This window comes from Cephus cinctus, unplaced genomic scaffold (genome assembly GCF_000341935.2).
Source record: "Cephus cinctus unplaced genomic scaffold, Ccin1 Ccin1_scaffold0123, whole genome shotgun sequence".
Taxonomy (NCBI): domain Eukaryota; kingdom Metazoa; phylum Arthropoda; class Insecta; order Hymenoptera; family Cephidae; genus Cephus; species Cephus cinctus.
In genome coordinates, this window is record NW_014332857.1 from 1,527,352 (window position 1) to 1,539,499 (window position 12,148).

At 37.8% G+C, this 12,148-nt stretch overlaps 1 protein-coding gene across 2 annotated transcripts in view; it reads left to right on the forward strand.

Annotated features, from left to right (window-relative positions):
* Positions 1–11,448, forward strand: part of LOC107275144 (nephrin) — a 52,221-nt gene extending 40,773 nt beyond the window's left edge. Inside the window, exons 4-18 of one of the 2 annotated variants that reach the window (XM_025079725.1) lie at positions 949–1,102; positions 1,256–1,464; positions 1,591–1,707; positions 2,323–2,526; positions 2,649–2,800; positions 2,930–3,074; positions 3,192–3,322; positions 3,496–3,655; positions 3,819–4,112; positions 5,043–5,357; positions 6,647–6,991; positions 8,354–8,620; positions 8,771–8,865; positions 8,929–9,204; positions 9,471–11,448. In XM_025079725.1, the coding sequence (XP_024935493.1) occupies positions 949–1,102; positions 1,256–1,464; positions 1,591–1,707; positions 2,323–2,526; positions 2,649–2,800; positions 2,930–3,074; positions 3,192–3,322; positions 3,496–3,655; positions 3,819–4,112; positions 5,043–5,357; positions 6,647–6,991; positions 8,354–8,620; positions 8,771–8,865; positions 8,929–9,204; positions 9,471–9,548 (2,942 nt within the window). In that variant the 3' untranslated portion in view covers positions 9,549–11,448. The remainder of the gene's footprint in view (positions 1–948; positions 1,103–1,255; positions 1,465–1,590; positions 1,708–2,322; positions 2,527–2,648; positions 2,801–2,929; positions 3,075–3,191; positions 3,323–3,495; positions 3,656–3,818; positions 4,113–5,042; positions 5,358–6,646; positions 6,992–8,353; positions 8,621–8,770; positions 8,866–8,928; positions 9,205–9,470) is intronic. The other variant, XM_025079726.1, reaches the window with a different exon arrangement.
* The last annotated feature ends 700 nt before the right edge of the window (positions 11,449–12,148 follow it).

Genomic DNA, 12,148 nt, shown 5'->3' on the forward strand with positions numbered 1-12,148 from the left:
GGGGGGGCGGGTTGATAAATTTGACGACGCATTTCACGAAGATCCTGAAAAACCTTTTAGATTGAAATTCCAACGTGGGAAAAGTACGGATTAATAATACTGATGAAATCGACTCATACGAATTCGCCCAAATTCAAGTTATCAGCGACTGACGTGAGTTGAATTAATTCGTGGATGTTTGATGTCTTCGCAGCGACATTGGGGGAGGCCGTGTTAAATTACTGAAATACTTTTATGATTGTGTTTGTAGATTATAAAAGTAAGTGGGTGTATGGATTTCTGAAAGATTCTTTTATGTCACAACTTGAACGGATATCGGGTTGTTGGAAACTTTTGCTAGACGATTTAGCAAGTTGTTACGTATTAACGTTTCTATAAGATAAATAACAGAACGTGGATATCGTACTTCTAGAACGTACCAGAGTCAACAGCCTTGAGGTAATCGAAACTTTGGGGAATACTAAGAAATTTTCATGAAAACTTACGTAACCCTTTTCTTGTAGTTTCTATAGACGATTGTATGTATGTGTATTGCTGTCAAATTACTTGAAAAGTTACATGCACTGCAAGTACATTAACCAATAAGTTTAGAATTGCAGAGAATGCATTAAGGAATATAAGGCTTGCAGTAAATTTGAATAGAGCGGGAAAAGGTGTACTCTTAACTATTGTCTTTCGGAGGGCATTTCTTATTCCGTCATTGTGTATGGATTAAAAGATCCATCAATCCTGTCGTACAAAATATCGTAAACCATTATTATGGACGCGACGGATGGTGTTGTCACTATGGAATAAGAAGCCATTTTCGTGAATAATTTCGTTACGAATATCAAAGATATCGGTCCCTGTCGAACATAAAATATGACGTTCTGGATTTCTGTCGTTACTTTCAAAATAGGCGTTTACACTTATTCAGACCTTACGTAACCATCAATCTTTTTGTTTTAGTAACGATGACTGATGCCCAGGCTGTGGCAGGAGGTATTGCGCAATTACCATGTGACGTTGAACCTCCAGTTCCTGGTGACAGGCTACATCTTGTTATCTGGTATAAAGATGTGCCACAAGATTCTGGTGTAAGTGCGGATACGCCGATTTACAGGTAAATATTATTATTGTAACATGTTTATTCGACTAATATGTACTTAAAAAATTATGTATCATTATTTTTGTCAACTGTCATAGAATTTTGAAAAAAATTGTACCCTTAAGGAATGCCTATGTTGAGTCTAACGATTTTGATTTTTCATTTCAGCTTTGACACCAGAGGTCGGGCAGCTCTGGAACAAGGAAAACACTGGCAGGATCCTAGTCTTGGCAGAAGAGCATTCTTTCGGCATTCCGAGGAACCTGCAAAGCTCAGTCTTGAATCTGTACGTGAGAGTGATGCAGCTGTATATCGTTGCAGAGTTGACTTTAAACAATCACCTACAAGGAACAGTAAAGTCAATCTTACTGTTATAAGTAAGTCATTGCAAATGATGATGTCAGATTACTTTACACATAAATCAATAGTAATTTTTGTATTAATTATCAATAACAACTTTGTATAAGTGATTTTATATTATTTTCTAAATTTCTCATCCGCAGTTCCACCAGAACAACTAAGCATATTGGATGAAGATGGGGGTTCCCACATTCCCCATTATATTCTTGGACCATACAGCGAAGGTGCATCACTTAATATTACTTGTGTCGCTGCAGGTGGTAAGTTTCTCTACACTATTTTATTACTTATACAACATATTAATTTATTCAAAAAAGCATTCTCAGGAGGTTTACATTTTGTTCAACCTTATTCTGTCGATGTAGCAATAATTATTTTTATGCTGCGAGTGACATTTCATTAGCTCATAATGAATGATACAAACAACGAATATAAATATAACAATAAATGCTTAATTAGATCTTACACAATGAGCCAAATCTTTATGACAATTAGCTTTGCTGAACAAGTAATTCACAGTAGTATTTAACAGTTTCAAAAGAACGAGATGTTCTCACAATATTTTAAAGCACCCATAAACAAGGACTAGCTTGCATCTGCATACTTTCTGCAGAAAATGGAAACGCGCAAGTGTGCACCAGTATGAATGATGCAAGTAAAGCACACTGCACTTGTCGTTACTCGTTAGTCAGCGTTTGGATGAATTCTTGTTGGGTCAAACAAAAAATTGCTGGGCAAAAGTACTTCGTGAATGAATAAATTGAGTGCTCTAATTAGTGCGAAAAAATCCTTTTGCTCAATGACAAAAGTAAACGGGAAACAAACAAATCGGACCTTTCAATTGTCGGTTCTCGTCACTCGCGTTCTTGTCCCAGGTCGACCTCAGCCGCGGGTTACGTGGTGGCAGGAAAATGCCCTTTTGGACGACAGTTACGAGACCGTCGGCACCAAAAGAGTTCGAAATATATTACGATTGGAAAAGTTGGAACGTAAACATTTGCATGCAGTATTGACGTGTCAGGCTTCGAACAACAACATGGTCGCACCGATATCCAGTTCCGTTTCGCTCAACATGAATTGTAAGTGACGTCATCGACGTTTTCTCTCACTTTTACATAAGAAATATTTATATAAATTTCACGTGAAATATTTATTCTAAAAAATTGTTGTTCATCAAATAAATGTATTATATGATTTTCAGTGAGACCATTGTGGGTTCGCATGCAAAGCGACAATAGACCGTTAAGCGTCGGGACGACCTACGAGATAGGATGCGAAGTAGTAGGCGCCAGACCTATGCCGACGATTACATGGTCCAAAGGAAGCATGACGTTGCGCAACGCGCGTCAGACGGTAATAAATAATTAATTAAAATAGTATATACATATATGATTGATTATTGGAACGGAAGTTCATCAGATTACTTTGCTTTATTTATTAGTTGCATTGAAAAAAAATATATAAAAATTTTATAACGTACAGATGAGTCCCGACGCCAATACCACTACCAGTGTCCTAACTTTCGTACCGAGCATCGACGATGCTGGAAAGTTTCTCTCCTGCAGAGGAAGCGTTCCCGTTATTCCAGATTCAGCAATGGAGGACGGATGGAAACTCGACATACACCGTAAGTCCATTAGTGAGAAACGTAAAAACAGTTGCAATTAGACCTCCATAATATTACAATGAATCATGGATAACCTTTCTGCAGTTATATTAATTCTTAATTTTCCACCAATTACAGACGAGCCTGTAGTGTCACTCGAATTAGGTAGTAATTTGAATTCAAGTGCCATTCGCGAAGGAATGGACGTTTACTTCGAGTGCAACATCAAGTCTAATCCTTGGGTTTACAAAGTTTCTTGGCGCCACAACGTGAGTTTAATGATCAAATTAATAGCACGGATGGTGTAATATGGAAAAAAGGAATAGAGAAATAAGAAAAGCTAATATCGCTACGTGCAACAGCTTGAAATAATTACATAGACCTTCTCGCACGCTCTGTCCAGACTAAAGCGTTCATAAATTCTCGCCAATTTCTGACGCAGGGAAATCCACTTTACCACAACGCGGCTACAGGAACGATAGTAAGCAACCAGAGTCTCGTGCTGCAGAGCGTGACTCGGAGCAGGGCTGGAATTTATACGTGTGTCGGTAGTAATCAAGAGGGTGACGGTGAGAGCAACCCTCTCAACCTGGACATCAAGTGTGAGTTGACTGTTGAGCTTGCACCAGGAAATAATGTGCTATTCTTTGAACGAAACCCACGCAGTCATTAGCAACGTCGATTTGTATTATTATCAGTTATAAATCCGTGATGTGCGTGATTATTTATCTTTATAATATTATTATTTCATTGTATTTCTCATAGTCGCTCCTGTTTGCCATCCTGGCCAAACGAAAGTCTTCGGCGTGGCTCGACAGGAGACTGCGAGGATTTCTTGCGAACTTGACGCCAATCCTTGGAACGTTTCCTTCACTTGGAAATTCAATAATACAATGGAGGCTGTCGATATTGCTCAGGCTCACGTAACTTCTGATCGGACTCGTTCGGTCGTCTCGTATACTCCTATTACTGAATTGGATTACGGCACGCTGCTGTGTTGGGGTAGCAACGATCAGGGGTCGCAGAATGAACCTTGTGTCTTTCACATTGTACCGGCTGGTAAGTTTCGTTTGATAAGGGTTATCCACCATTTCGTAAAACGAACGACGCTCATTTTTCACGTTGACGGTTTCTTTTTAATTTTCTTTTAAAGTGGATCTTCTTGTTCGTTGCGCGCGTTGCTAACTCTGCGTTTAACCTGCTTTTTGAGCTTGTTTTACATGAGAATTTTAATTTTGAAAGGATTTAGTGTAATTACCTTTAGTGGAGAAACTATGCTGGAAATTTTCATTTTTTTTTGCGGTTATTATGCGTTCGAGCTTCGCTGCGATGCAAGCATTGAAATTCTAGGCGTAGAGTTGCACTTGCTGTTCATAATTTTCAGTGTAGAACGTACGATGAAATATACATTAATAATTATGATTTTATACGCGATATATGAAAACGTAAATGAATCGTGTATCATTAAACACAGTACACTTAACACGATAAACTGGACGATTGCCAACTGTAAAGAAGGATATTCGTAGTCGTGTCGAGTCTGTTATATCATCTGTGCATTAGCAATGTAAAGAGTTACGAAAAGTTAACGTCGTGGAGCAACGCCAAATGTTTCCATTGATTTCTTTACTAAAGATCGAGCAAGCTCAGCTGAACTACGTCCGCAGTTTTGCTAAAGCTTCTAATTAATTGCCAAAAATTAATAACCCTTTTCATTAGCTCAGAAAGGAACTTGAGCCTGGGTCAAGTTATCTAGGGTTTACCAGCAAAATGAGTTTGTAAAGACGGTTCCACATTTTGACCTTATCACGAAATATATACTGAGACAAAAAATCCTAAATTCAAGCTCAAAAACACAATATATAAAATACTATTGAAACCGTTGTCTCTCAAAATTTGGAAAAATATAACCGTGTGCCCGTTTTAAAAAATTATTTTAAATGTTATATATCTCCTAAACTAACGATGCCGCTTTATCATTATCTACAGGTCGGCCAGACACTCCCCACAATTGTTCAATTTTGAACCAAACGACGGATGCACTACATGTAGAGTGCAGTGAAGGTTTCGACGGTGGTTTACCGCAGAAATTTACAATGGAAGTAGAAATGGACAGCAACACTAACGCCTTGAAAGCTGGAAGTCTCGTTTACAACTATACCAGCAAGAATCCATTATTCTCAGTCTCAGGATTGGACGCGGGTTCAGTCTACCACGTGAGCATATTCGCCAGCAATGCAAAGGGCCGTAGCGACGTTGTACGTCTTCGCGCCACAACCCTCAATCTACCAGAAAGACGCACAGGTGAGTGAAAAATAACGTCAGATAAATTTTCGACCAATGACAACCAACCTCATCACCACCCTCACCCACATCACTCAAAATCCGTCGCCACGACCAATAATCATTATATTTGATTTTGAGCACTGTTTGCTACGCTGCACGGCCTTGCATCGTAGGAATCCACGTGGCTGTATAATTATAAAATTAAAAAAAAAAAAAGAGACACGTCGACTATTGCCAAGATATTTTATCACAACGTTGATCTGGTAACGTCAGACTGAGGGTTACGTTATCAATATTTTTGATTGCATTTTTTTTTTTTTTTTTTTTTTTTTTTTTTTTTTTTTTCTTATATCCAATACAGTTAACGTCGCGAATTTAATATTGCACCATTGCTTACATTGCGTCAGTATATTATTCATACACGATTAATGTCTTAGAAATGTCCTGCGGATGGTCCATAGGTCTTGGAACGCTCTACGAGGACGTAAAATTTTGACTTTACCATAGTATCTATTAACTTCAATTTATTTTTTGACAATTGCACCACGTATAATCAAGAGCGAGTATTATCGTAACAAAAGAAATTCGAAAAAAAAAAAACACCACGAGACACGCACGCTACGAATCACAGCTTATCAAGATAATCGTCCCTAGGAAAACAAAGGAAAAAAGATAAAGAGGAAAAGGAAAGAAATCGTAAAGTTTCCCGAGTTCAAGACGTAAGAACGATAATCCCAAGGACCTCAAGTGATTTCGAGAAAAATAGAGCGTCATAATTCTAACTGGCCTCGTCGTAAGTTCTAGCGACGTGTCGCGTAATCGTGCTCGTTTATCGCAAAGGGCACGTAAAAAAGGTAGTCGTCGAGAATGGGCAGTAGGTAATCGAAGGGACGGCGTGAAGATGCCGCGTGTCCAGGGACTCTAGGAAAAGGGCTAATCTCACGGTTTAACGCGTCAGAGCCTAGGAGGATCGTTCTCTCCCCAGGAGGGCTATAAGTTTATCGCACTAAGAGGTGGTTGGCTATCGGTAACAAAGTATAAGGGAAGGACGACCGGGCGTTGCGGGATCGATGGCACATCGTGTCTTGAGAGACAAAGGGTTTTGATATTTATTTTCAAACGACTCTCCCCCCACTTCCCCCGACTTCATAGACAATAAACTCGCGAATCAGTGTACAGTTACGAGTCGATAAATAAAAATGCAAAGTCCTATGATCGTAGTCAAAAAAAATAAATAAATAAAAAGAATCATATTAGTAACATCGAGCATGAGTGTACCAAAGTTGAGGTGAGGATCCCGATGGTAGCAGGTGAGAGGCTGGCACGTCCACCATCGCCGGAGAACTGCACAATCCGTGAAGAGAGTCCGACGACGGTGAGGGTCAGCTGCGCGGAGAGCGAGTACTTCGACGCGAACACCGCGACCTATGTACTTCAGGTCTTCGATGCTGGCACCAGGCGTCTCCTGGCATCGGCGACCAGCCTGACCCCAAGCATACTCGAGGTCACGGACCTGCCGGCTGAAAGGAGCCAATCAGGTCTGGTCCTATCACTAAGGATCATGACCGCTCATGCAACTAGCGACGCCACCGTACTGCACAGCCAGCACTTTGTGCAAGAGGGTGAGACCCTGGAACACCAGAGATATCCAGGTAGGGCAGTAGCTTACTTTCTCACAATGAAAAACGAGGGTGTCGCCATCTAGCGGTAACTCTTTATAACTATCGATACACTAGTTATCCTCGGGGATCGTCTGGCTCGTTACCAGCAAAAACAATCATCGGCAATCCTTTTAACTCGAAATTTCATTCGACTCGATACAATTCGACTCGACTCGCTTCATCTCGGGCTCGTTTCCGGTTTCCGCTCTTCATCCTTTGGACATTTTAATCTTTGATTCACGACTTGGTTCAGGATATCGTTTCGCTTCCTACGCTCATACGTATTACGGATCTGTCCACTTTCAGCTGGACTCTTTTCACGATTCAGATATCCTTTGTGATCCAGGCCAGAGTATTGGTCGTCCCGGTGACTTAGCTGCACTATCATTTATTACGGCGAACCTTTTAGATATCACTGATCGCCTGCGCATAAATTGCTTTGCTTTTTTTAATACACCTATGTTACTATTAGATGTATAGATGCATGCATTTCGTCTAGTCCACGTATGCTTTTTACATACGTAGTATTTGGAGAGTGTGGATATATAGGATTGTCACAGCAAGCTGAAACATCTTTTTTTGTAGAAACTCAAAATTGACGTTTTATTTTTAAATATATATATAACGTTACTTTAACGTTTAACGTAACTTTAACGTTTCGTTAAAGTTGGATCATTTGTTGTACAACCGTTACAAGATAAAACGGGTTCGATATCATTCGAATCTAAAGCGTCGAAAATAAAACCTACAGGAAGAGTATTGTGGGGTCGAAAATATATAAAAAGACAAATAACCAACAGTCGCGTTTATCAATATCACACGGATCTCGCACAACAGCCAATCACATCTCGTATAATATGTTACCCTGAGCTATATATCGAGGATATAAAAGTATTCTATATATAGACGCATACCATTCGAAAGATCACTATATATATATATATATATATATATATATATATATATATATATATATATATATATATACAAGGAATTTATCACGTAATAAAAGTGAAGAATAAAGTGAAATTGGCTGAAAGAGCGTTAGAATTGTGCAGGACTCGAGTGTCGCGAGAAGCAAGTTGAAATAATTGTAGTTCATAAAGTGCGAAAGTAACAACTGCAGCCCGACCGGTCAGACAGATGTAAAAAAAAAGGTTATCTCTGAACTATAGTTGGACCGCAGCATCACTTCCATAGTGTATACAGGGGACTGTTATACGTTGTAAAGACTACCGATGGAGTCCCCTTAGAAATTGGAATTGATATCACGTGCCGACCATAGCTTTTCTTATATGATAAAAAATAAAATAAAACTTTTCAGTCAACCAAATCATAAACGTTTGTTCACAGCATTGACACCGGTGATGCTGTCGTTATCTGGTCCATTGCTGGGGGCAGTTGTGGGCGCGGCCGCAGGATTGCTCCTCGTAATTTTTGTCATAGTACTGGCCGTAAGGTTACGTTACCGACCTCGACCCCAGGATGATAAAGATTCCCACGACGATGGCGGAATGTCAAATCTCACCGCACCCCATGAAAAATCTTCAACCCTCCCTTTGAGCACGGACAGCATCGAGAGCTTTGAAAAGAATCCTGACATCATTCCACATGCTAACGGTTAGTATATCTTAAAGGAGACATCCTCAAGGGATGTGCTGGAGACGCGAGAAAGCAGGGCAAAGGACTTGTGTCATTTTGAAAAATTATATTAGTCCACTGATTAGATTCTATTGACAATTAATATAATTAATTTATATATTTATACAGAAAGCTCGTATGCTGAACTTTGCAAAGGAACCTCCCCACGTTTCGTACTACAACAACATCGCAACGAGCCATCTTCTTTCGTTCCCACGAACAACGTGAGTAGAAATTTTGTTTTGGTCTGATAAAATTTTGTAAAATTTCTTTCTTATTTATCATAGGGATCAGAATTGACGTATGCTGAGTTATCACTGAGAACCGGAAGGCGAGTTCCGCCCAATTGTTATCAACCAGTTCCGGTTTCCAGTGTTCAGCGTCCTCAGCTGTTACCCATGTCGACACTTACGCGACGCCAACAAATACAAGAACCGACCATTTATGCTCAAGTTGCAAGTCATACTGGGAAGTCTGTCTACGTGCCACCACCGCATCCGTATCTGAATCGTACCGTGGACGAGACTACTGCGGAAACTCCATTAATTGCACGTGATAACAAGGTACTTTTTGTTGTTGTGCAAACCATACCGCTTTAATTGTATCCTGGATAAAAGGCTTTGATGAATATTTAATGCGGAAACAGTCATGATGAAAGGATGTGGCTGTTCGAATATTCGCATATGAAAATGACTTTTGTGAATGGTGAATAACAAGTGTCAAAATAAATTCGGTAAATTTCCAGGAGAGATTAAGGAATGATTGATGAAAAAAAATATTGACAAAGGGATGAAGATAAATCCGGGATTGATGCTCTGAATATTTGCAGATCACGACGATCACCGAATCGGCCAACTCCCTGTGGCGCTCTGCGACGCCGCCGACTTCGATCGCACCGACAACGTGACTCTACAAGACGGAATTGTAAATTATAAAGTAACCAACAGATTTCCGATAAGTAATCGTCCAGTTTAATTGGGAATCAATGTCCTTATTCATCAGACTCTATGAGAATCCATCGGGATCTTAAGAAACTCTATCGATGCTAAAATTGTTTGTGAATCACAAGCATTAACTAGCTATTATCTTTAGATTGAAGAAAAAATTTGTGGCCGAAGGCGACTATTGAAAGTAATTGAAATCAAATGGAAAAAGAGAAAATGCAAAACTCGAATGAAACGTCAATGATCTAGCCGGAAGTAGTGAGCTCTTGTTCAATATTAAATCTTGTTGATTAAACAATTTTAAAAAAATTTATTTTAAAGATACTATAAGAACACTTCGAATATCAATCAAAGGTCTCTCGTATTCACGCTGCACGATTCTAACGAAGCATCGAAAACTCAAAGACAAAATAAAATACTCAGAATTTAGTGTACTCAAGCATTCCGTTGCTTTGAATATCGTTTACTAATGGCATATAGTACAGTAGTAACTGTAGGTACATACGCTCAATGGAATATTATTATTCATCCATGAAACCGTTTAATAATATTCTCGAATATTATTGGCAATCGATTTATTCAAATCTACGTAAGATTTTATAAAATTTTGAATAATTCGATCACGTCAAGTCGACCCGTTCCATTTAACGAGAAGTACCTACTTACCTTTGACCTCAACAATTACAAAAGGTCGAATGGTTTTTTTTTGTTATTATTCTTGAGTATTCTTATAACAAATGATATTATTAATATTTAGACGTAACAAAGGAGCGCTGTGCGTTACTGTTCACGAACACCAGAATACCTTTAATGAGCGATGATCTGTGTATTTATTCGAAAGATTTAAATTCAAAAGATTCAGAGTAAACCCTTTTTTCTTAAAAATAAATTACATACGTTGAAGTATGAGCAAGTTTTCTTGCGTGTCTTAACTCAATTAATTTATACTGTGCGTGGCTAATCGCATGCACAGCATGGAGATAAATTTTGTTATAAATCTTCTTTTTAGATAAACAGTATTACTGGTGAACGAAAATTCGAAGGAAACATAATGTCAACAAAATAATCGCCGCACTTTGTTAAATATCTCCTTAAGAGAATTACGACGAACTTATCCCCGATTTTTCCTCATCCTCACTAACAAAACGTGAAACGAAAATCAATGTACAGAACACGTTTTGAAAATGTCTGCAAGTCAACCAGGGTTTAAAAAAAAATGGGATAGATACTTAGTGACGTGTATCTAATCCTTAGATTAATACGAAAAGAAAATGTAAGTCAAAACGTTTACAAAGAGTAGAGAGAAATTAAAGTTAAATAATGTGGCTTCGTAAACGCCAACATAAGAAAAATTCTGTATTTTGTCAGATATTAATATTACCGGTGTAATAAAAAGACTTTGCTATGTTATTATATTACGATATATAAATATAAATGAAAATTGAATATAAAACATGTATATTATATGTACACATATATGTATACCATATAAATACGAAAATACGCATGTGCATATGTGTCTACATATAAATATAATCTATATATATATAAGATCTTATAATTTTAAATAACGTTTATCATAAATAAGTTTATTTGTGTAACATAAAGAAAAGAAATAATTGTGCTCAAGAAAAATTTCAATAAATAACAATTTTGCCTATGCTAATAAAAATTATTACTATAGTTATTTTTCGTATATACATATAATGTGGTACAAGATATGATCCGAATATTATAACTTAAGTGCATTATAAGTGTAGCGTAGACGTTGCAGTATTGTAAAAATCATTTTGTCTTACAAAAATGTATCTGTATCGACTGTCAACATCAAGATATTCATTAAAGAATATTTCCATAATGTTATCATTGGGTGAAAGAAAGAAATAATTGTTTGTGAAATTATGCTAAAAAAAAACTTATTCCACTTCGATATACCACCTGTGTTCAATTATAGTATATGACCTAACCACTTGCTGTACTATCGCACCATAGAGATTTGGTCAAGGGAATCAGCCCCTGTATATTCTGTATCTTAAATGAACTATGACTACATTTATACGACGGTCTTAAACCGGTTAGGTAATACTGATCTAAAAGAATTGATAAATCCCAAATATTTCTTACAAGTAGAAATGTCTATGATCTGTCTATTCTTTAGATCACTAATAAGTAAACCGGTTTAAGAACGTCGTGCATAGATAAGTACGGAGCTATACAACGTTACGGTTTTAGGGGTTACCAAAATCATGACGCTAAATCGTAGCGGCGAGTCTGGAAGTAGGATTTTGTGATCATCCCAACCGTCGACAATGCGAATCCCGTCGTAGCCGAGCTAAACGTGAACACGAACGTGTAGCTTGGCCGGCAGAGGTTCTCTTACTTTGAAAATTTATACAAAATATAAAATTGAGGCTAAATCAAAATCTCGCAGAATATACAGAGTAGATAAAACCTGAATTGAAATTGTAGAATATCGAAAATAAATTACGTTCAAATTGAAATATTAATAAATTAGATGTTTGGAACATTGAAATAATTAGTGAAGTCAGTAAAGAAAAATATG